Source organism: Rhincodon typus, chromosome 11 (assembly GCF_021869965.1).
Source record: "Rhincodon typus isolate 14 chromosome 11, sRhiTyp1.1, whole genome shotgun sequence".
In the NCBI taxonomy this organism is placed as follows: domain Eukaryota; kingdom Metazoa; phylum Chordata; class Chondrichthyes; order Orectolobiformes; family Rhincodontidae; genus Rhincodon; species Rhincodon typus.
In genome coordinates this window covers 22965914-22991524 of record NC_063342.1, presented here as the reverse complement: position 1 = coordinate 22991524, position 25611 = coordinate 22965914, and the positions used below count along the sequence as shown (strand labels likewise).

General features: G+C 38.7%; 1 protein-coding gene across 3 annotated transcripts in view; it reads left to right on the top strand.

The window, feature by feature from the left end:
- The window catches only part of urb1 (URB1 ribosome biogenesis homolog), a 102567-nt gene that overhangs the window by 74688 nt on the left and 2268 nt on the right, over positions 1 to 25611 (top strand). For all 3 annotated transcript variants that reach the window (XM_048603012.1, XM_048603014.1, XM_048603013.1), the window contains 8 exons: positions 4007 to 4167; positions 6627 to 6738; positions 13011 to 13117; positions 13777 to 13920; positions 14083 to 14192; positions 14672 to 14827; positions 15459 to 15700; positions 20366 to 20950. In XM_048603012.1, the coding sequence (XP_048458969.1) occupies positions 4007 to 4167; positions 6627 to 6738; positions 13011 to 13117; positions 13777 to 13920; positions 14083 to 14192; positions 14672 to 14827; positions 15459 to 15700; positions 20366 to 20950 (1617 nt within the window). The remainder of the gene's footprint in view (positions 1 to 4006; positions 4168 to 6626; positions 6739 to 13010; positions 13118 to 13776; positions 13921 to 14082; positions 14193 to 14671; positions 14828 to 15458; positions 15701 to 20365; positions 20951 to 25611) is intronic.

The window sequence follows — 25611 nt, the reverse complement described above, 5'->3', positions numbered from 1 at the left end:
TTATCTCAGATTCTCCAGCATCTGCAGTTCCTGCTATCTCTGAAGCAGATTATCTGGTTATTTTCTCAATGCAGTTTGTGAGACCTGTCTGTATGTGAATTGGCTGCCAGGCTGTCTACAACAATGACTGCACTTCAGTAGTACTTCATTCGTTGTGGAACACTTTGTGACATTCAGCGGTACAATGTAAATGCAAGTTCTTTATGTTGGAGTACTAACTAAAACCGTGGCCAAAGAAATGGGTTTTATGGAGTGCTGTTAAGGAGAAGAGAGAAGTGGAGTATTTAGGAAGGGAATTCCGTGGTTGGTGAAAGTCAAAAGTCAAGTGAGGAGCAGGGAAATAATAAACGCCACAGGTGGAGGAAAATGAAATAATAGTTTGATATAAATAAATATTAAAAAAATATTGAGATTCTGAAGGATAAAACCTTCACTATTTGAGGCATGGAAAGAACAGGTACCAATGTGCTGTTGAGGAAAGAAGGGATAAATGTTGGGAGGCTTGATGATGGATATAATACAACTGCAGAGATTTAAATGAACTGGAATTTCCAGAGGGTAGAAGATGAAAGGTTGGCATGAAGAGCTTTGGGTGCAATTGTTGAGTATGCAAGTTGTAAAGACATGGATGAGAGTTTCTACAGCAGATTTCTGATAGTGAAATTGGGTGAGTTGCTTGATTCCAGCAAAGAGGTAACTTTGTCTTCATCAACTGATGTTGAATCCTTTTACCAGAGGATAACTCATGAAACCATCTACTATTCCATAGCTAAACAGTTGTCTTGAGGTCTCTTTATGTCTCAACCATCTTCAGGTGCTCCATCAGTGACCTTCCCACCATCATAAGGTCAGAAATAGGGATGTTTGCTGATGCTTACACAGTGTTCAGCACCATTTGCGATTCCTCAGATATTCAAGTGGTCCATGTTCAAATGCAGCAAGATCTGGAGAATATCCAGGCTTGGGCTGACAAGTGGCAAGTAACATTCACATGATGCAAATGTCAAGCAATAACCATCTCCAGTATGAGACAATTTAACCCATGACATTCAGTGGTGTTACCATCACTGAATTCCCCACTATCAACATCCTGGGAATTACCTTTGACCAGAAATCAACTGGATTCACCACAGTGGCTACAAGAGCAGGCCAGAGGTTAGGAACGCTGCAGCGAGTAACTCACTCCTGACTCCCCAGACCCGACAAGGTACAAGTCAGAAGTGTGATGGAATACTCACCACTTGCCTAGATGGGTACAGCTCCAGCAACACTCAAGGATCTTGACACCATCCAAGGCAAAGCAGCCCACTTGATTGGCACCATATCCACAAGCATCCATTACCTCCACCACCAACGCTCAATAGTAGTAATATGTACTATCTGCAACATAGACTGCAGAATTCACCAAAGATCCCTAGACAACAACTTCTAAACCCACAAGCACATCCATCTAGAAAGCCAACGACAATGGCAGCAGATACATGGGAACATTACCGTGTGCGGTTCTCCTCTAAGCCACTCACCATCCTGACCTGGAAATAAATCCTTCGTTGTTGTTGGGTCAAAATCCTGGAATTCCCTCCCCAGGACATAGTGGATTGTAGCAATTGAAGCAGGAAGCTCACCACCACCTTCTCAAAGGCAACTACAGACAGGCAGTAAATGCAGCCAAGCCAGCGATGCCCACATCCCACAAGTGAATAAAAAAAAGTATGGGCCCTATTTATATGTACATATCATTTATAGTTTTTATCACACCGTTATAAATAATAGATCTTGAGTAACTTATTGTGTTCACATTGAAAGGAGTAATCCTACATGATAATGCTCCCAGGGACAGAGTTTGCAAAATCATCCAATATAAGCTTGAACAAAAACAGAAGTTACTGGAAAAGCCCAGCAGGTCTGGCAGCATCCGTGAAGAAAAAATCAGAGTTAACGTTTCAGGTCCAGTGACCCTTCCTCAGAACTTTTTATAGCTACTTGGAAAATATATTTTCTACTTTGTAATTTATTAGAATAATCGCACACCTCAATCATAGGACCTACTTACAGCAAGGTCTTTTATCCCTGTCAATTGCATTAAATTTATAGAAAACCACATTTATGGCTTCAAAATTGAAAATCAGATTTGAAAACACAACGTCTGCAGGAACGTTTGCAGAGAAACAATTGAGACAGTTTGGTAGGTGCCAGTGTCTTTGCCGCTTGTCTGCTTAACTGCATCAAAATGATTTGTACAGTTTCTAAAGCAATCCGTTGGTTATAATTATTTCAGTGTTTTGTTTTAAATTTTTGTATTCATTAGTTCAAGCTTTACCAAAATTGCTGTGAAGCCAACACAAAGGAATTGTTAGGGTTAACTGGGTCTAGATTTCTAGAAATCTGAAATAAGTATTTGTGTCCTATTGCTCAGTGACATAATGTCACAGATGTGCTGGTTCATTGAACTGCATAAAATTAGGATCAAAACAGAACACGGTCACATGAAAGAAATTATCAATTTTCCCTCCTGTAGTTCAAAAATCAGTCTTTTCTGCTTTATTTTAAGTCTCTGTTTCCAAAATGAGCCTGTGTGTACTGACCATGTAATTTCCATTATGAAAGAGCTGTAGTCATAAACTTAATTTGGATTACTTAATAATATAAGGATTGTTTAATGATCCTTTGCTTTGCAATTATTAAAGTAAGAGATGCTAAGAGTATAGAACAGAATGTTTCTGCATCAGATACACCCAGAACAAGAATAGTATAGATTAATTGCAGAATAAACTTGCTGTGTTCTGTTCAAAACCTGCTTCGACCTAACACTCAGAACAGAATGCACCCCTCATCTCTGCCAATATGCTATTTCTCTTTCTTATATTTCTTTCCTTCATTATTCTTGTGGTTCCCTGAGTTCATTTGTCAGCAGTGGTGGATTTTTTTCATTGGTTCTTAACAGGAGTATGTGATGTGTAGAAAGTTCATCACCAAGATTAATAGTCTCCACATCAATCTGCCAAGAAATTAACACAGTTATGAGTTTCTATTAGTCTGATTACAGACTGCACCAAGTCTTTGTGTAGATGCACATCCCAGTCACCTAAGATGAAAAAAAACTTTGCATAGGTTGACAACATTCAAGGCTCAGGGAAACCCAATTGTACGCAAGGCACTCCTAGACTTTAACCAGCTAAACCGGAACCTTACAAGTGTAGATGACTTGTAAATCCATTTCCCCTACTCATCCACCAATTCCGTTCACCCTAATGAGAAATTAGCTTCTGATATTACTGGAGCCTGAGGTGTGGAAAATAGTTGCTCAAAGCGATGGGCTTACCTCTCTGTGCCTTTGTAATAATAGGACAATCAAATTCCTAACTCTAACACAAAGGATTACTTTGCTCCAAGCTGCCATTGTCAAGATTGACACCTTGAAGCTACTGGAATACTAGAGAGAATCTGCTCATCTTCTGCCCTCTCCTCTGGAGGATAGTCTCTGTTGTCAATACGGGTGGTTAAGGGTGTGATGGAAGTCTTGCTAGATAGACAAATGTTACCAAAGAGCACCTTAAGTTACAGCAAATAAAATACCTTCTTACCACATTCCTGATCACAGTGAGGAACCCATTCAATAGTAGCGACACTCTTGGTAGATTTTGCTTAACTCTGGGATTCTTTGATGGGCAATAAGTTATAGGTCCACAAGCACATGCTACCATATCTGCTTTCAAGTAAGCTGTTTCAACCCCTGATCTTTTAGTATTAAGAGAAAAGGAGGATGTTTTTCAATTATCTGCCAACAATAGTCCCTTGTCCAATACCAAGTAATTGGTCATTCCACATTTCATTCCATTGCTATTTGTGGCATATTGCTAATATAAAATAACTGCCACACCTAACTAGAGAAACAGTGGCTGCTATTTACAATCAGTTTTATACTTGAAGCAATACCAATCATCCCAAACCTGCTCTGAAATGTCAAATAAATTGAAATCTTTGTGATTTTTGTTTTTTTTTGCAGAATCTGTGGTAGACTGCTACAAGTTTGTTGATGTTAATGCTTTAGGATTAACTGTAGCAGCTCTTAGCAGTTATGATCAGAATGTAAGAGCTGCGGCCTATCACATTCTGGGTAATTACTACATGCATCTGGAGGCTGCTCGCTTTAAGGAAAAGCAGCAGGTGAGTGAAATGCCTGGTATGTAATTTGTATCGGTCTTGGACTAATGAAGTCTTTTAGAGCTTTGTGGAATCTTTCAAAACACATCTTTCGAATCCACTGTGTCTTACATGCCATGTACTATCCATGATATCTACAGACCTTCTGCACAGGAAGAAATCAGATATTGGAAAAGCACCTTAATGTGGCATTGACTGTCAGTAGCACAGACTAGCATGCTGTCAGAGTTATGAACCTTTATTACCACTCAGGGGCACACGGGCACATGCACAGATTGTGCCAGTTAGCCTGTTTCCAAGCTTCATTGCTGTCTGCGGTTTCATTAAGTTCTCAAAACATCTTGTCAGTCTTATCAGTGATATTTTATGATAGATTGACCTAGCATGAAACAGCAGGACCTGCATGCATGCTGATATTATAGTTTTATTTTCTTTCACTCGCCTTTTCGTAAATTAAATGAAGTAATTTCTTAACTTCTCCTGTGAAGACAGACATTATAAATTACATATAAAAAATAAAGAGTAACCAAGGGGCAAATGAGAATGAGGAACTTGAGCTTGAGATAATTACATGATCAGGGTAGAAAGGTATTAGAGAAACAAAACAGACTAAAAGACAATAGATCTCCAAGACCTGACAGGCCAAATAAATAAAAGCAAAATACTGCAGATGCAGGAAATCTGAATTAATGTAGAAGGGGCTGAAAATCCTGAGCAAGTCAGAAGAAATCATATTGGACTCAACATGTTAACTCTGATTCTGTCACTGCCAGATCTGATTTTTTTTTTTTTTTTCAGCACTTTGTTTTATTTCCGATGGCCTATGTCTTAGGGTTCTAAAAGAACTTTGGGAATGATGAATGAAATAGTTATGATTTTCCAGAATTTCATGGAATCTAGAATTGTCCCAGTGGATTGAAAGTTATCAACTGTAACATTAATGAAAAGATCGAAGGAGAAAGCAGGGATCTAAAGGACAGTTGGGCTGACATTAGTTGTTGGGAAAATGGTAGAATCTGTGTATGTTTAACAATGCACGTATTCATAGAATGATCAGACATAAGTTACCATGATATAATGAAAGAGAAATCTTTATTGACAAAATAGTACTTTTTTTTTGCACATGTAACTATTGGGTAGAGAAAGGGAAACCAGTAGATGTAGTATACCTTGACTTTCAAAGACGTCTAGTAAGGTACCATTCAAAAGCTGATGGGCAAGATAAGGGCTTATGGAATTCGAGGGATATTGTACAAAAAGAGGAATAGAGGATTGGTTAACATCTGTGGAGGGAGAAGCAGAGTTAATATTTCAGAATTTGATGGTTAATTTCTAACAAAAGGTCATCAGTCTGGAATGTTAACTGTTTTTCCACTGATGCTGCCTAATCTACTGAGAATTTTCAGCATTTCTGTTTTGCTTTCAGATTTCCAGGAAGCTGTGTTTTGGTTTCATACTTAAAGGTGGAAATTACTTTAAAGATAGCAACATATGGATTACTAAATGAGAAAAGATCAAGATCCATCTTGTTAACTTCTACCATCCTGAAAGTTGCACGGTGTAACAATTACTGATTTTTATTTTATTATACATTCATGGCATATGGGTGTCACTGGCTGGGCCAGCATTCCTTTCCCATCATTAGTTGCCTTTAAGGTGTTGGTGCACTGCTGCAGTCCATTTAGTTTAGGTAAACCAACGGTGACGTTGAGGAGTGAGTTCCAATTGTTGACTTTCATTGCAACTCATCACTGTTAATTAGTCTACAACAGAATCAAACTTGACAAGAGCAAACTGCAGAGGTGAATAGCTTTGGGAAATCGGAGTCTAAAATCTCCCTACCTGGCGTCATGTCTCTAGTTACATGTATACTCCAACCAAAAATTTTCTGGAAGATATCCGATTTGCATTTGCGTTAATTAATGTTGACTACTTTTGTGCTTTCCCCAATGAGTCTGTTCCATTAATACCCACTCACTGAAATTTTGCTTCCGTGGTTTTGAATTTACTGTCATTAGGTATGGGCTTTTGACTTCTATCCTGCTCTCCTGGACTTGTTACCTTATTTTCTGATAATAGCAATGATTTAACCTCTCAACCTTTGCCTCCCAGTGAGAACATATCCAATTATGATGCCTACTGCTCAGAATCCAATCCCTTCAGTCTTTCTGGTTACTCTCTTCTGTCTGTTTTCAATAAGTACAATGGCCCATTTGTGCTACAGTGATCAGAACTGTACACATTGTTCCAAGTATGGCTGCACTGGTGATTTATAGTGGCAGAATTACCTCTATGTTTCAGCCCACATCGCTTTCATTTTCCATGCATGTTATTTTCTTTTGAGTTAAGTAATTAGTAATAAGTAATTAGATTCACTTTCAACTAAGGACCTGTACTAAATGCTGAAAGTTTTATTGTTCAAAATTGTAACGTGTGACTTCATTTCTCTTTTTGCTGTGTAGCTGCTGTACCTACTGGATGTGGTGAAAAATGGGATCCGACAACCTAATGCCAGATTCACCTTCTGCTTGGCACTTTATGTTGCTAAAGTTGCTCAACAAATGCTAAAACCAGGTTTGTGAGAAAAGCACTTTCAACTTCCTAGTGTACATTTCAATTTTTGATATTGGATCCATTTAAAGGCAGAGAATTGTAAAATGACTGATCCATGTTCTTTCAAAGTGAAAGCACTTTCTGCTTTGAAGTTGAGGAAGAGTTTCAGAATGATATTTAGCATAATTGATATTCGAGTAAACAATGGGAAGATGTTGAGCATGGTTACTTTATGATTGGATCACAAGTATAGGTAAGAAAGAATAAGTTAAACTAACCATGTATTTTTACTGTAAAAAAACTGAACAATTTACAATTAAAATTTTAATTTATCTTCAAAATATCTGTATTAGTGCTTTTAGAATCTGCAACCAGAATTATATGTAGGCAGAGAAGCCACAGGAACTTGTCTTTGTATAATCAGCAGACTTTAGCATGGCTCTTCAACTCAGGCACAGCATCAACATGTGCACATCATGGTTTCTCCACCAATCACAGCAGACAAGCATGATGACAACCCAAGCTCTGGCAATGAAGGCTCTCTCTTTAAAGGGAACCCAATAGGGAAATGAATTGCTGCAGAAAACCTTGATCTTGAAAGCTTATAATGGCAAATAAACCAAAGGAAGGTGTGGGAGTGCTGCTACCTATTTCTCTTGATTCTCCTTTTAGATTTTGCAAATGGTAGTGATGATATGAAAGTACATCCTGTTTTCTAAGGACAGTTAGAAGAGAAAACAGGCATGGCTGGAGTTTGAAGGGCTCTCTACAGCAGGAATATGGTGCCCAGGACCTACATAGAGTATTAGGAATATTTAATGACTTAATGAACTTAGAAAAGATGAGTGCCATCCTACTTTTAGATGTCATCCATCACCATGTGACTTACTGAATAGCACTCTCCTGACCAACACCTTGCAGTTCCACGCATCTGCTTCTCTCCGCTACCACCTCAAATCTCCACCTCAATTTCCAATATTCATACTCTTCCTCATCCCATTGCCATCTCTCATTCATTCTTACCTAAAAATTGTCATATATCCTCAATACTCAATCCACTTCTCATAGTCATAACTCTGCTTGATCTTATTGCAAGAGAAAAGAGTACACTACTCCAGGTGAAGGCAGAAAATAGGAGGATGGACCAACACCTGTAACCCATCTTGACAATTTTCGGAGGAGTACGCCCTGGAGATCAATAGGGTGGCACGAGATGTTATGCATTGGCAACAGAAAGGTGGATGTGACCCAGAACCCTGATGATACCATTAGATATTGCCACTTAGCATTTAAAGGTCATGTGATTCATGTTGATTTGATGTTACCACTAACTAAAATGCCATGATTTGGGTATTGTCAAGTTTAAAACTTTTCTCTGACTCAACTCTAACTAGATATTTGGTAGCACAGAACTTCAGTATCGCTGAAATAAAGAAACATGATGTTAAAGCCTTTCATCTTGCACACAACCACAATTGGAGGATGGTAGTAACCAATATATCTGTTAGGCTGTTAGGAACATATGGAGTGCTAATCATACTCTGCCAGACTGTGTTTGCAAAACTCAGGGCACAGAGTCCAACATTAGATGTGATTCCATGATTCAACAATCCTAATTGTGCCAAGAATTACATTAGCTACCAATTTAGGATCATCAGTAGGGCTTGCAAGGGGCTCACATTCTCTTGCTGGAAGCTATATGTTTTCATATGCAGGCCCTGGTCCTCTGTAGGCAAAGAGTGTTTGTCCAGGCTTTACAGCTTTTCAGTTCAACTAAAGCTTGGGCACTTTGTCTTCTAGTGCATTCCAGTAACACGCTTTGACCAATCAATCGACTTGCATTTTTGGAATTTATATGGAAGCTTTGGAATCACTGTTTCCTGGTGAATTCTTCATGGCAGTGCCCCAACCAATCAAGGTCCACTTGTCAATCAAATCAACTTTCTTTTTCTCATGCAGTGTAATTGGTGTTCACTTTGAAATTCTATATTCTTATGCCTGTCCTGATGAGTGCAAGACAAATAGCTTAAATGGTTAGCTCAGTTGGCTGGATGACTGGTTTGTAAAGTGGAGTGGCTTAATTCCCACACCAGCTGAAGTTACATGAGTGAATTTCCTTCTCAACCTTTCTCCTTGCCTGAGGGGTGATGTCCCTCAGGTTAAACCACCAGCAGTGTCTCTCTAATGACTCTGGTGACTTTATCTTTTACCACAGATTCCACCTCTAAAAATGTCCAGCACATAAATCTCATCTGTCAAAGCAGGGAAATGATCAACATGATTCCAGCTGAGCAGAGATTGTGAGAGTAATAGGAAACATATGGAAAAGACTTTGGCTGCACAACAGGATTCACTTGGGTGTGCGTAGCCATCTGTGTGGAATTATGTTAATGTTTGTTTCGACAAGTGAAGCACTTAATTTGAGCTCCTTGATGCCTTGACCTCTACTTTGTTGCATCTGCCATTTAGGTCAGTGTCCTTTAGGTAAATGGTATGGTGAGGTTTGATGAGGAGGAAACGGTTTGACTGACAGTCGGATTGCTGACTGTTGGAATGAATAGTGTTGTGTAGGATCCCAGGTTCTGTGCTGGCACTGTCAGGGCCCTTACATGCAGACTAGGTGAGGCTTTTGTAGGCTTTTCTGGCAATTAGGTAACATGCTACATAATATTTCACATAATACGAATTAAAAAAGATCAGAAAATACTAAGTTTGTTTTCATTCTTATGAACAATTAGGATCACAGTGACAATTTGATTTATAGAAACAGACTCAGAAAGCTCATTATCAGTGGCTGAAAAACCTGTAATGTGATTTGAAAATCGTGTTTTTCTGAAATGTGGTTGGCAGATGTTGGAACAAAGCCTGAAGGAAACCGATTTGTTTTCATCCACCGTGTAACAGCACATTCAATAGTGTGTTTACTTTGTCTACAATGATTAAATTCAGTAGAACATAAGACTGTTCACTCAGGTCAGTCTCTGGTGAAGTCACCATGTGTTGTATGACATACATCTCTCCACTGCAGAAAGCTAGTTAGTGAAGAATACAACTAGAGCTAATCTTTGCGCAATTTTATATTTATTTGGTGTTACACACTGCAAACATGTACCTCCTAAATCAACAGCCACAATTTTTAGTATGTGTTTATTTATAGGAGCTTAAGTGAGTGCTGTTAATGCCCTTGGCCTACACACCATTAAACACAATTAATTTTCAAATAATGTCTGTGGCAATATTTATTATTCCATTGTTTACTGATTAAAGATTTTAGAAGATCATGGAAAAATAAAATACAGACCAAACCCCATCCATCAACAGATCATTTATACTGTCAGAAGGCTCTTTTTTAACTTCCTACTGGAAATAAATACCTACAGATACCTCAGTTCATTTCCTGGCCATGAAGATAATTAAATAATAATGTAGGTAAATAATCAAACATCAACATTGTTCGAACATTATGAATTCTCGTGTGATCTTGCTATGTTTTCGGTGACATGGGCTACTGTCATTTTCCTTTATGTCTGTACATACATTTCATCTCAACTGCATCTATATTCAAGCCACCATCTTCCATTCAAACATTATGTAATAAACATCAGTCGTTTGAGCAAATATCCACTTTGACAAGCATTTATAGTTATAGCAAGATCCTATCACCAGGCAGTATACCCAGTAAATATACCAGTAAACATATTATCCCCAATTTCTTCCACTATAGATGGGGGTACTTCTAGTCAGTATGTTTATTTGAACCTTTCCATTTCAATCCTGTGTCAACTAATTCTGCGGTGGCAATGTAAGTTTAAGGAATCGCAGGTGTCATAGAACCATACAGCACAGAAGGAGGTCACTCGCACCATCATACCTGTGAAATATACCTTTGTATCTTTGAAAGACTTGTTCAATTTAGTCCCTGTCCCTGCTCATTCCCTATAGACTCCCCTCACAAGTACTTACCAACTCCCTTTTCAAAATTACTATCAAATCTGCTTTCACAATTCTTATCAAACAATGTGTTCCAGATCCTGATAACTTACTGCTTGGAAAAATAAAAGCTCTCCTATCCACCCAGTTCTTTTGCTAATTATCTTAATTCTATGTTCTCTGATTACTAGCCTTCCTAACATTGAACCAATTTCTAACTCTGCACCCGATCAAAACCCGGCAAAATTTTGCACAGCTCTGTTAAATGTCACCTTAACCCTCTCTGCTTGTAAGGAAAATCAGAGCTTCTCTAATCTCTCCATCTAACTGATGTGCCTCATCCCCGATGTCATCTTGATAAATAGTATCTGTAAATTATCTATGACTTCCAGTCACCTATGATTCTGTTTTATTTGTCTGTTACCAAATGCCATTTTATATGAAATGGCTTGTGGACAATTCAATTAAATTTCAACTTTTGACACATTGATGTGGTGGTTACCATGTACCTATGATAATTAGAGAATTGATTTTCTGATCCTGATATTTGAAAATCCATTAAGTTCCAGACAGAGAAATAACATTATTATTGTTTACAGAAGTCATTTGTTGAAGTGGAATATATTATGGCAATCAGGATGGGTGGAAGCATCGACAATTAAAGATTGAAATATGTTTGGTGAAGTGAGCCAAGATTTATGGCTTCAGTTAAAAGGCCAACAGACCATGTCAGAACTGGAACTAACCACAGCAATGATAATATGTCATACTTCTATTGCTAAATATTGTACAGTAGAAGGAAAGTCAAGTAAAATCTCCCCTTTTTTCCACTCTGATTATCTGAAAGAACTAATATCTGAATTTAGAAGATCTTTGGGTCTTTATATAGATTAAACCACTTTTAAAAGTTCTGGGTTCTCAAGCAGATTTATCATATGGGTGGTTCTCGTAGACAGTGAAGAATGTTACCCCAGAGTACAACAGGACCTTGATCAGATGGGCCAAGGAGTGGCAGATGGAGTTTAATCTAGATAAACGTGAGATGCTACATTTCAGTAGGGCAAATCGTGGCAGGACTTCTACACATAATGGTAAGGTCCTGGGCAGTGTTGCTGAACAAAGAGACCTTAGAGTGCAGGTTCATAGTTCCTTGAAAGTGGAATCGCAGGTAGACAGGGTAATGAAGAAGGCATTTGGTACGCTTGCCTTTATTGGTCAGTGCGTTGAGTACATGATTTGGGAGATCATGTTGCAGCTGTACAGGACATTGGTTAGGCCACTTTTGGGATACTGTGTTCAATTCTGGCCTGTCTGCTATAGGAAAGATGTTAAACTTGAAAAGGTTCAGCCAAGATTTACGAAGATGCTGCCAGTGTAGGAGGGTTTGGGCTATAGGGAGAGGCTGAGTAGGCTGAGGCTGTTTTCCCTGGAGCATCGTAGGCTGAGGTTTGACCCTCATGAGGGGCATTGATAGGGTGATAGGTCTTTTCCCCAGGTTAAGGGTATCCAAAACTAGAGGGCATAGGTTTAAGGGGAGAGGGGAAAGATTTAAAAGCGATCTAAGGGGTAACTTATTCATGCAGAGGGTGGTCGGTGTATGGAATGAACTGCCAGAGGAAGTGGTGGAGGTGGTACAACATTTTAAAGGCATCTGGATTGCTATATCAGTAGGAATGGTTTAGATGAATATGGGCCAAATGCTGGCAAACTGGACTAGATTTATTTAGGATATCTGGCTGGCATGGACGAGTTGGATCCAACAGGCCTGTTTCCATGATGTACATCTCTATGACTCTATCAGACTTGATCAGTTAACTCTGTTTCTCTCTCCACAGATGCTGGTAAAACTGCTGATTTTCCATTTTGATTTCAGATTGTCAGCATCTGCTGCACATTGCTTTTATTTTAAAAATCATATTTGAAACATAAATTTCTAACTAGATGAAATTAAAAATGATTTATATGATACAATGAACATCATATAATAAACATCACTTATTTGAGCAAATATGTATTTTGACATGCATTTATAGTTATAGCAAGATCCTATCACCCTAAAGTATACCTAGTAAATAACTAGGAAGAGTTTTCCCAGGCCTTGAACAATGTGAGCAATGGTGGGTCAGCTGGAAAAATACGGCAAGAATGGAAAAATTAGATTTTTAACATCAAGAAAATAAGGTACAGTTTTTCCAGCCGAGGGAATGGGGTGGGTTATTGTAATTGAAAAGCAAAAATTAAACCTATGATCAAATCTAATTGTATATGCTCGGAGTTATATTTAAAAGCTAATCTTGAAAAATCAAACTTGCATTTTTTGTTAAAATAAATTTGTAAAATTTGTTTTTCCCACATACCTATAGAGGAACACATGTACATGAAGATTAATAATTTCCTATTGACACATCAATATTTGGACTTGAGAAAAGTGCCTGGGTTTTTCAAGCTTTTCTACAGCTTTGACATGGAGGTAAAATTGTTTCCCTTTTTTTATGGTATGCTGCTCACTTGTTGATAAAAAGTTTTCACAGATATATAACAATAGTCATAAAAAATAATTTTCTTCAGTGATTTAAGGCATTGTGTGCTTTGGTACTAAACTAAACAGATCAAGAAAATCTAATTCAATTCCTCATGTGTTGAGTTAGCTTGTCTTAATGGTGAGTGTGAGGAAGAGCAAGCCCTGGCTTAAGAAAAAGAATATCTTGGACAGTGTTCTAATTCCTGCTCACAATGCATCTGGAAATAAACAGTAGGTATGGCCTTTGGAATGTGACGAGGATTGAGCTCAACAGTGATACAATTCATCTGGTAAAATTTATCATCTAGGCTTTCACATCAATATCTTGAATGTATTATTTCCGAGGAAACCTGCTGTGACAGACTCCTCCATAAAAGAAACTGGACCGATGAGGTGGGGTGGGAGAATTTAATTTTTTTTTAAATGATTAAATATTGGCCAAAACTTTATTATAGACGGTTCCAGTTTCAGTATGGGAAGCCACTGAAGGCAGTTAGCGCAGTGCCAGGTGAAATAAGCTGAATTTCAACTTGTATACCGTGATGAAAAGAACATCCTGATTCTGTTCTTTTTTTTTAAAATACGTGATCTTTCATTTTATTTTTCAGCACAAGACTGAACGTGAATGGATTTTTGAACTCCTTATAAATGGTTTAAAGGACAAAGACTGCTATGAGCTTTGTGACCGTCAGAAAATCATCCATGTTCTCCTTGCCTTTTTTAACAGCCCATTGTGTGATGAGACAGCAGAGGTAGGCTGCAGTTTCTATTTTGAAACCAGGCTAAAGTAGCAATAAAATCAACTCTGCAGAAAGGGTAAAACTTTAGCAACAGGGTAGGCCATTGAATGTTATTTTGGTTTTAAATGTTTTTAAGTTTTCAAAGCGTTTTAATATTTTCTGTTTCATTTAAAGAAACAGATAATCCAGATACTGATACATGCTGCCCACATCACAAAAGCAGCATATCAGCTGATCAGAGACCACAATTTACTGACATGGATATTGCATATCTTACAGAGACGGTATGTTCACACCTGTATGGTTTCAACAACTGGCTTTCCTTCAAGTTATTTTTGAAGATATATACATCTATTTCAATTTATTAATTTACCTTCTATTTAAATGAAGTCATTTATTGCCAAGTTATAACGTTTTTTTTAAACATTTGTATAATTTGTACATGCTTGCTCTGTGGTGTTTGTTCCAATTTTATACTGTTATTATTTACAAGGGAAAGTGAACCTATTACTCCAGCATATGTCAAACATATTTATGATGCACTACAGAGCAAATACAAGGACACAAAATATTTCTGCAATATACTTTTGGGCCTTTTAAAGTGTTTTGAAAATTTGAAAGAAAGCATACATATATCCTGTGATATCTTGCACGTTCATCATTATATGTTGCTTTTTATACCATTTAGGGAGAATTATCTAAATTTATCAAAATTACATTATCTGTTGCATGTAATTGGAACTGATTTGTATTTTTTTTCCAGGGTTTTAGAAAACAGACTGATGTCTGATTTGATTTCGCTCCTACACACTTTGTGGTTCACTAACCTAGGAAACAAAGAAAAGACTCAGAAGTTTTTGCCTCTTCTGCTGATACATGAATTTCTATATGTTCTGACTGTTCTAATGCAACACATTTGGTAAGAAATTTATATTAATGAAATTCTGTAGGGAGTTTATTTTTACTGATGTAATATGTGCATTCGCTTAGCATCTTGCACATTTAACCTCTTCAAAGCATTTCTTTTACACAAACAAGCAAGTACTGAATGAACAGTTAATCCATTTAAGGTGATATTGAATGACAGTTGGATTTAATTCAGCACATAGGGGAATTTCCCTTTCCTTTGAATAATGTCATAGGATCATCAGAATGGGAACTTGGTCTAACCTCACATTAGAAGTACGTAATATTCAAAAATGTTGAATCCTTTCAGTACTACATGTAAGTGCAAGTTATGTGCTGAAGCTCTGCTGTGGTTCTCCTCAATGGCGCGCAATAGACCCAGTTGAGCCAAGCTGATGCATGAATTATATGTTAAAGGATAACGTTGTGGGCCGTGTTTATTTAGAACACTGGTTCATGTCCATGGTGCTGTATTCCAGCAAATTTAACAAGTGATGTCATGATCAGGCACCATATGAACCTCACAAAAAGGTTGGAAAATCCGAAGGGAATTCTTTCATCTCCACTTAATAGATATTACTTTTAAATTGAGACAACATTATGCTTAAAATAATTCCCTTAAATGATTTGCTTTATCTTGACAGGATAAAGGTTGACACCAAAACATTTGCAGAATTTTTACAGATATTAAGTTCGGTTTTACATCATCGTTCTGGTGCTTTCGATAACTACAAGGAAGTGGGCTGGATTACCATAAATGAAAGAGTTCTGTCTCATACAGAGGCCTTGTTATTGTTATATAAGTGGAGTATTGTGGGAAAGGAGTCCCATATACAGGAGGAGTTGCAAACTTTGGCCCATAAATATGAAGTTAAGGAAATATTACGTAAGTCTTACGTTTTTACTTTGTTTTCAACCAATCCATTTTAATATTGAAATACTATATTTTAGAATTTATTCTAATAAAAATAGTCACTAAACTATCAGCTTCAAATAAATAAAGCCTGCTGCTTATCAAAAGGGCAAGCATTCTGCTTGAGTTAGAATTTGTTAGAACTTGGATGTAAAAAGCTCCATATGTTATAGTTTTCTGATTAGGAAAGGTGTACATGTGATACTGAAAACATTCCGATGGCCAGGCAGTATTTAGGGAGAGTAAAACGGTGTTAACCAGCTGAATTTTACCAAAGTCGTGAATAACTGCGAGACCGGGCAATTACCACGGTCAAATCTGCTCATTGCAACAGCACAGTTACCAGGCCTGTACCTGAAGAGGGAGTTACAGACAGTGTGGCCACAGCACAGGAAACTGGCAGCCCTCATTATGGGATCAGCGGGAGTATTGCTGAGGGCAAAGTGACAAGGAAGCAATGGAGCTGCCATCTGTACTGGAGAGGGGAATACTGTGATCTTGTCCAGTTCATAACGATCAGAAACAATCATCCACAGAACTCTTTGAGCTGCAAAGCAGCTTTAGCCTCCCACAGAACAGCCATCTCTTAGTTGACGGGATACAGACACAACAGATTAGGGGCCAGTGCACTGCCTGCAAAATTGCTGCAGTAACGGGCACCGATTAGCTCCTTAATGACCTTGATTGGATTCCCACTGCTGCCAGAACAATTGCTGTCCCCACTATGTGTCCATCTCTGGCAAAAACACACAAAAAAGGTCAGAGGTTGTCAGATGCTGGCCGAGTGTTATTTTAGCCAATCCCACCCCACTGACTGCATCCCACTGCCCACTCCAAACCTCTAAAGCTGCCTCCATTGGTCTGAGGAATTTATTCCCCATTTATGAGTTCAATGATTCTTCATTAATTCTGATGGAAAGTCGTTGAACCCAAATGTTTAGTTGTTTCCTCCACAAATCTGACCTATCTACATGATGTTCAATGCATATAATTCCTTGCTCTGCTCCAATTAGTGCAAGAAACAAATGCAATAAAAAAAAGTTGTGTTCCTAAATTAGCTGGAATGAGTTAATTTAAATGGGTTACTTACATTATTTGTGAAGCATAGATTTGTGGGTTGATCTACTGACGGCTCATCTGTTGACACAACTGCTTACATTTAAAGAAATGGACCAGGAGACGTCATAAAAATCTATTGTTCCTAATGAACGAACAAACTATAAAGTTTATCTTGTCTTCTTTAAGTTCTGCAAGATTTTATCATTTCAAAGGTTATAATGGGATGGCAACTTTTCTCTTGCACACAAACGATAGAGACCATGTTGCAAATAAGACAGCTGGGGTCAATTTATTGCTAAGATATATTGCTAAAAGAATTTTCTTCTCATATTTCATTATTATTCACTTTCAGTCCTTTTCTGACTTTTGTTTTATTACAGCTTCTTGTGTGGTCGCCGTGAGCATTTTTATGTAAATAGTTTACATAATCAGCCATAAAATGCCACATATAAACACAAAAGCAAGTTTTATGAGAGCAACTTTTTAGATCAAACATCATGGGGTCAAACTTTATACAGGTAGTGGTTTTGAGAGGATGACACGCATGCTTAATTTAGCCATACAGAATAAATAAAGTGAACTCTAGTGGCTAGGAAGTTGAGGACTTGCAAAATCATTTAAATCGCTTAAAACTTTTCGCTGTTATTTCTCTGCTTAAGAAAAACCTAGCCTGTACTTGCATTTTGTAAAAATAGCCATCATTTGCAATAGTTTTGAATCATATATGACTGAGTTCAGCCTCTACTGTTGCACTCTGCAAAGTGCCAGACAATACTCTCACCCGTTTTAGAAGAAAATATATCAACATTTAAAATCACAGTTATTAACCCATCGGTGTCATTACCGCTTTGAAACTTTGATGATAACTAGAATTTATTTCTTACTCTCATTCCTTACACAGTGAAATATTTTTACACAGTGAAATATTTGTTTGGTTTTACTGTTCCCTCCTAATTGTAATTCAACCCCACTTACTCCTTTGTTCTGAAATTTTTGGGTTCAATCCCTGGGGTTGGCTGTCAGAGGAGAATATATGGTTTGTCACTAATCTACCAGTGACCATTTTTCTAACTACGGTATAACTTGAACACACACTAAGCACCAGCTAACTATAACAAACATCAAACAAATAGTACCAACATTACTTATTTTGTGTTATTATCATAGACAATTAGTTATTGGCCATAATTGGCCTCAGTGGGAGGTGATGGCCAAGTGGAATAATCACTGAACTATTAATCAAGAAATTCAGCTAATTTTCTGGAGACCCGACCATGTGGTTCAGCAGCAGTACTACTGATCGAGCTGGTCAGGTCCTAAAGGACATAGCTGCTAGACTGGGTCTATGGCAGGTGGTGAGGGAGCCAACAAGAAGGAAGAACATACTTGATCTCATCATTACCAAATCGCTGGCTACAGATGCATCTGGCCATGACAGCATCAGTAAGAGTGACGAGATCAACCCAGGTTTAATGAAGAATGCAGGAATACATGCCAGAAAAGCACCAGGCATACCTAAAAAATGAGGCATCAACCTGGTGAAGCTAGCAAACAGGACTACTTGTGTGCCAAACAGTATAGACAGCAAGTGATGGAGCTAAGTGATCCCACAACCAACAGATCAGATCTAAGCCCTGTGGTCCTGCTACACCTTGTCATGAATGGTGGTGGACAATTAAACAACTCACTGGAGGAGGAGGCTCCACAAATATCCCAGTCCTCAATGATGGAAGAACCCAACATATCCGTGCAAAAGATAAGGCTGAAGCATTCGCAGCAACCTTCAGTGGAAGTGCCAAGTTGTGATCCAGCTGTGCCTCCTCCAGTGTTCCCCGGCATTAGAGTCCAGCCTTCATCCAATTCAGTTCACTCCAGGTGATATCATGAAGTAGTTGAAGGTACTGGATACTATAAAGACCATGGACCCTGACAACATGCTGGCAATAGTACTACTCCAAAACTTACTGCTCCCCTAGCGAAGCTCTTTCAATACAGCTACAACACTGGCATCTACCCGACAATGTAGAAAATTGCCCAGGTATGTCCTGTACACAAAAAGCAGGACAAATCCAACTCAGCCAATTACCACCCCCTTTAATCTACTCTTGATCATCAGTAAAGTGATGGAAGGTGTTATCAACAGTGCTACCAAGCAGCTCACTGACACCAGTTTAGGTTCCGCTAAGGCCACTCAGTACCTGACCTCATTACAGCCTTGATTTGAATATGGACAAATGAGCTGAATTCCAAAGGTGAGGTAAGAGTGACAACCCTCAGCATTAAGGCCACTTTCAACTGAGTGTGGCATCAAGGAGCCGGAGCAAAACTAGAATCAATGGGTATTGGGGGCAAACTCGCTGCTGGTTGGAGTCGTACCTGGCACATAGGAAGATGGTCGTGGTTGTTGGAGGCCAGTCATCTCAGCTCCAGGTCATCACTGCAGGAGTTCCTCAGGGTAGTGTCCCCAGGCCCAACCATCTTCACCTGCTTAATCAATGACCTTCCCTCCATCATAAGGTCAGAAGTGAGGATGATTGCCAATGATTTCACAATGTTCAGTATCATTCTCAACTCCTCAGATACTGTTGTCATTCCCAGCCCAAAGGCTACATGACCTGTCTTGGGCTGACAAGTGACAAGTAACATTCATGCCACACAAATGCCAGGCAATGACCATCTCCAATAAGAGACAACGTAATCACCGCCTTTGACAATCACCCATTATTAGCATCCTGGGGTTACTGTCGACCTGAAACTGAACTGAACGCGCCACATGAACACAATGACTACAAGAGCAGGTCAGAGACTAGGAATACTGTGGCGAGTAACTCACCTCCCAAAGCCTCTCCAGCATCTACAAGTCACAAGTCAGGAGTGTGATGGAATACTCTCTAGTTGTCTGGATGGGTGCACTTCCAACAACACTCAAGAAGCTTGATGCCGTCCAGGACAAACCAACCGACTTGATTGGCACCACATCCACACCCTCCACCACTAATGGTCAGTAGCAGCAGTGTATACTATCTACAAGGTGCACTGCAGAAATTCACCAAAGATCCTTCCAAACCCACGACCACTTCCATCTAGAAGGATAGGGGCAGCAGATACATGGGAACACCACCACCACCTGCAAGTTCCCGTCCAAGCCACTCACCGTCCTGACTTGTCGTTGGGTCAAAATCCTGGAATTCCCTCCCTAAGGGCATTGTGGGTTAACATACAGCATGTGGATTTCATAGTTAAGAAAAATGTCACCACCACCTTCTCAAGGACAGCTAGGAATGGGCCATAAATCCTGGCCAACCAGTGATGTCCATGTCCCACAAGTAAATTAAAAAAAAACTATCTACTTGATATTAATGGAATATTTTGCAGGAAGAGAAGTTTGTGGCTTTTTCAAGCATTCTATAATTTAAACTGTTGACAAGAGGTAAAAGCCATTAACCTGTTTGAATGACTATAGATTATACTAATGTAAAATCAGTAATTAATTCCTCTGAATGGAAAGTTTTTCTTAACTGTAAAAATGAGTGCCCTCATATCCTCCTATTGATTCCACTATGTATTAATCTTTTTCAGAAATTAACAAAGAGAAGAACAAACCTAAAGGACATGGTTGGAGAGGATCTCAGCACAGTAGAAGGAAGAGGGGTGACACACAGGATGATACGGAGAACGGGGTGGAAGAGACCTGTCTAGAAGACTGTAAAGTATCATTGAGGTCTATATTCACACACTGGGCTGCAGTCTTCCAAAGTGAAACCTTAGGTTTCCAGGAGAGCCAGGATAAAATAGACAGTGCTATTAAAGCAACCACATGTTTGATAGTGAAATGGGTTATCGAGTCAGGAATTGAAAATCCAATGAGTGAATCTGAGTGTTTCTCTGTACTAAGATGGCTTCAGAGAAATATCCTGTCCTGCAGTGCAATAGCTCAAGAACTTCTAAAGGACAGTGCTTTACGACATCATCTTCTTCGATTTTATAGTAGAGTCACCAGTGAAATAGATGGAAATGGTTTGACAGGCGACCTTTCATACCTCTTCACCAGTATTATGCTACAGCTGCTGGAGGTTCGAGGCCTACTCGATCAGAACATGTACGAGAATGTAATCAAACCAATCTGTCTTCCTGCACTAAAAAACCAGGATCATGAATGGAGAGGTGATTATATTTTCTTGTCTCCTGTTTTTGTTTTCTAATTGTCTTTTGTGCCCTATTTGTAAGACCCTGATACATTGGAAGAAAAATCCAGAAACGATTGAATTTCTTAGTCACTTTAATTTGCACCATATTAGCCACAGGATAGTTCATTATTGTAAAATATTTAAACACAGTTGGAGCCACATGAAATCAATGTAAAAAGCTAATGAATTCATGGTGAGTTTTAATGGAGTACTCTAACATAATTGCATTTTCCTCAGTTAAAGTTTAAATTCATGTTGCAGTCCAATATAAGTAATGCTGCTATTACCCAATTCCTTGAAAGGTTACGGAAAAAAGAATTTGTTTTGGCTTAACACTAAAAGCCAGTTCCATTAAACTTATCTAATTGTGGTATTTGTCTTGATACCTGTCATGGAAGGTAATATTTGATTCACTGGGCTAGTATGAGCTTCGCCTTGTTGCAATATTATGTATCTGTCACCAGTAGCGATGCTGAAACTGGTGACTCTCAAATTGAATAATTTTGATTCAATGATATTAGCCTTTTAACTTCAGTCATAATTCTAGAGATATACGTACAGTGATTCACAAATCCAGCCTGTTTGATTTCTGTGGAAAATCTTTTTTAGTTTCACTGATTTTATCTTTAGTGTTCTTTTTTATTCTCTGTATTCTGATGTCCACAGTTTCATTTTTTTTTGTTTTGCCTTCATCCTATTTACCATGAAAGACCAAATCTTCAATAAACCTTTCATGCTATCAAATAATATTGCAATGTTTAATGAGATCTAAAGACCATAACATATGCTTTATTTTCATGTATTTTAAATCACTCAGCTATTTAAGGATTTAATTTCCTCTACTATATACTTGTTAATTAATAACTGTATTAAAATAGTTTGCAAAGGAAATTTGCATGTCAGCCTAACCAGAGGAAATTAAATGATTTAATTGAATAAACATGATGCCTTAAGTTGCACGAGCACCGATTACCGTATGCCTTAGACATGTTTCCATATCATCCTAACTGTGGCTAATTATCACTTCTATTTTGGAATTCACTAGTTCCCTCTCATCTGCTGTGCCTTTGAGCTGGCATGCAACCTCAATTAGTCGCTTTAACTTCAGTGTGATTCCCATAACAATTCACAAGAATTGTGGCTTTTGAGATCAAAATTATAGAGAGCATTTAATGTCCTTCACTAATTGGGCATTGCTGTTTCTTCAGAAGTAAGTTTGGCTATCATTTTACTATCTTGTTTGTCAGATTTTTAAATTTCTTTTGAAGTGGAGCCTTTCTTTACATAAAGGGGACTTATTTTTATTTGTTCTTTGTATATGACCATTTATTGCCAAGGCCAGCATTTATTGCTCATCCTTGATTTCCCTTGAGAAGGGTAATGATGAGCCACCATCTTGAACCGCTGCAGTCCATGTTATATAGGGAGGGAGTTCCAGATTCTGATCAAAGTAAAGGAACAGCAAAGTAATTCCAAGACTAGATGGTGTGTGGTTTGGAGGGGCAGTTGCAAGTGGAAGTATTCCCAGGCATCTGCTACCCTTGTGTTAATCTTGATGGTAGAGATCACATGTTTGGAAGGCACTATAAGTTGCTATAATACATCTTATAGATAATGCACGCTGCTGCTGAGGTACACAATAGTGGAGAGTAAAGTCAAGAAATTCTGATAGGGGTCGGAAACCCTATTTCCAACCCCAGTCGGACTTAAAAATAACCCACTTTAGGTCAGTTCTGCACCAGACGTCCTGTTACAAGACAATGGAGATCTATCCAGGAAACATCATAGCCAGCAGAGGAGAGAATCATCATCAGAAACATGCTCCCTTTTTGCAGTAGTAACAACGCAATTTTCTGAAGTTTAAATGTCTATTAGCACAGCCACTTTGACAACTATTGAGAGAGGATAATTATGATCATAAAAAGTAGCAGTAGGCCTACGCCATTAGGCTCATCAAGTATCCCCCAGTACCTTTGGTCTCGTCACATAAACACAGTGGCTACAAGAGCAGGTCAGAGGCTAGGAATACTGCAGCAAGTAACTCACCTCCTGACTCCCCAATGCCAGTCCATCATCTACACAGCACAAGTTGGAAGTATGATGGAATACTCCCCACTCACCTGGATGGGTGCAGTTTCAACAACACTCAAAAAACTTGACACCATCCAGGACAGAGCATCCCACTTGATCGGCACCATATCCACAAGCATTCACTCCCTTCACCACTGTTGCTCAGCTGCAGCAGTGTGTACTATCTGCAAGATGCACTGCAGAAATTCACCAAAGATCCTTAGACAGCCCCCTTCTAAACCCACAACCACTACCATCTAGAAAGACAAGGACAATAGCAGCAGATACATGGGATCACTACCGCCTGCAAGATCCTCTCCAAGCCACATTCCGAGCTTGGAAATGTATTGGTGTTCCTTCTCTGTCGCTGGGTTAAAATCCTGGAATTCCTTCCCTAACTGCATTGTAAATCAACCGCTCATCACCAGTTTCTCAAGGGCACCTAGGGTTAGACAATAAATGCTGGCCAGCGAACCACGCCAACATCCCACATGTGAATAAATAAAATCTCCCATTGATGAAATTATGGTTGATCTAATAATCCTCAACTCCACTTCACTACCTTTATCCCTGTAACCCTTGATTCCCTTATCAATTATAAATCAATCTCAGCCTTTAATATATGTAACAATTCAGCCTTGTTAGCCTTTGGTGGTAGAGAATTCCACCCATTAATTACAATCATAGAAGAAATTTTTCCTCTGTCTTAAATGGGTGACCCCTTAGTTTGAGATTATGCCCTCTAGTCCTATACTCTGCCACAAGGGGGAACACCTCCCTGCACCTACCCGGTCAAACCCCAAATAATATTATATGGTTCAATAAGATCTCTCAATCCTCTATATTCCCAACGTGTACAAACCCAACCTGCTGAACATGTTCAGTAAGAAGATCTTGCCATACCCAGCATCAGCCTATGGACCTTCTCTGCTCTGCATCCACTACCAGTTTATATTTCCTTTGATATGGGGAGTAAAACTGTTCACGGTATTCTATATGTGGTTCCAGCTAATATCTTGTATAGTTTTAGCAATTTTTAAAATTTATTTTACTTTTACACTCCATTCCCTTTGAAATAAAGGCCAGCTGTCCATTTGCCTTCCCAATTACCTGCTTTTTTTTATGGTTCATGAATGAGAACTTCCAAATCCCTTTTTGCTGCAGCTCTCTGCAATCTTTCTCCATTTAAATAATATTAACTCTTCTATTCTTTATTCAAAAGTGCATAACCTCACATTCTTCTATGCTATATGCCATTGCCACATATTGGCACACTCACTTAACCTGTCTGTATCTCTCTGCAGTCTCTTTGTGTTACCCTCACCACTTGCCTACCAACCTATTTTTGTGTCATTCGCTAACTTGACTATTGTGTGTTCATATCTGCGTTCCAAGGGATAAATAACATATTGTCAATAATTGTGGCCCCTGCACTGATACCTATGGCACTCCACTGGTTACTGCTGGCCATCTTGAAAATGTTCCCATTATCTCAACTCTTTGTCTTCTTTTAGTTGATCAATTCTCTATCCATGCTAATATACTGTCCTGAATCCCATGGGATCTTCTCTCCTGCTTGTTATATCCCCCACTGCCAGCAAAGAATTAATTCTAGTAGATTTTATCAGGCATGATTCCCCCTTTATGAAGCCATGCTGACTCTGCTTGATCATATTATGTATTTCTAAATGCTGTACTATTATACTCTTTATAAGAGACTGATTTTCACAATGTCAGACATTAAGCTAAATCGCCTATACATACCTGTGTTCTATCTCCTTCCCTTTTTTGATAAAGCTTGTTACATGGAAGGTGTTCTCTCTGCCTCTCTCTCTTTCCTACCCCACCTCCTACCCCTTAATTAATTAGTATTTTTGAATTGCTGTTCATGTCCTCTACCTTGAATACTGATGCAAAGTATTTATTCAACTCCTCTGCTGTTTCTTGATGCCCCATTACTGTTTCCCAGCCTTGTTCTTTAAGCCCCTCTTTTGGCCTCTCTTTTCCTTTTTTAAAAATTTAAAGACTCTCCACTGTCTAGTTTTACTTGGTTAGTTTGCCCTCAGAGTTTACCTTCTCCCCTTTCTTTTGGTTATCTTTTTATACTTGTTGGCTTTTTAAACTTTCCCAATTTTCTGGTTTACTGCTAATCTTAGACATATTGTCTACCTTATCTTTCAATTTGATATCATTCTTAACTTCCCAGGATAACCATGGTCAGTTTATTCTCTTCCTGGTGTTCTTCTTCCTCACTGGGATATATTTTTGCTGTGAGTCATGAACTTTTTCTTAAACACCTGCCAGCATTGCTCAACATCTTTTATGCTACCCTCCCTCCCTGGTCCACTCCAGCCAACTCAGCTGACGTCCCAATGTAATTACCCATATTTAGGTTTGGCATAGTTCTTTCCCACTCAAGTTTCTCACTCAAACTGAATGTTAAATGGTATTGTCGCAGTTTCTTGGGGATCTCTTACTCTGAGATCAGAGATAGTAGGAACTGCAGATGTTGGAGAATCCGAGACAACAAGGTGCAGAGCTGGATGAACACAGCAGGCCAAGCAGCAT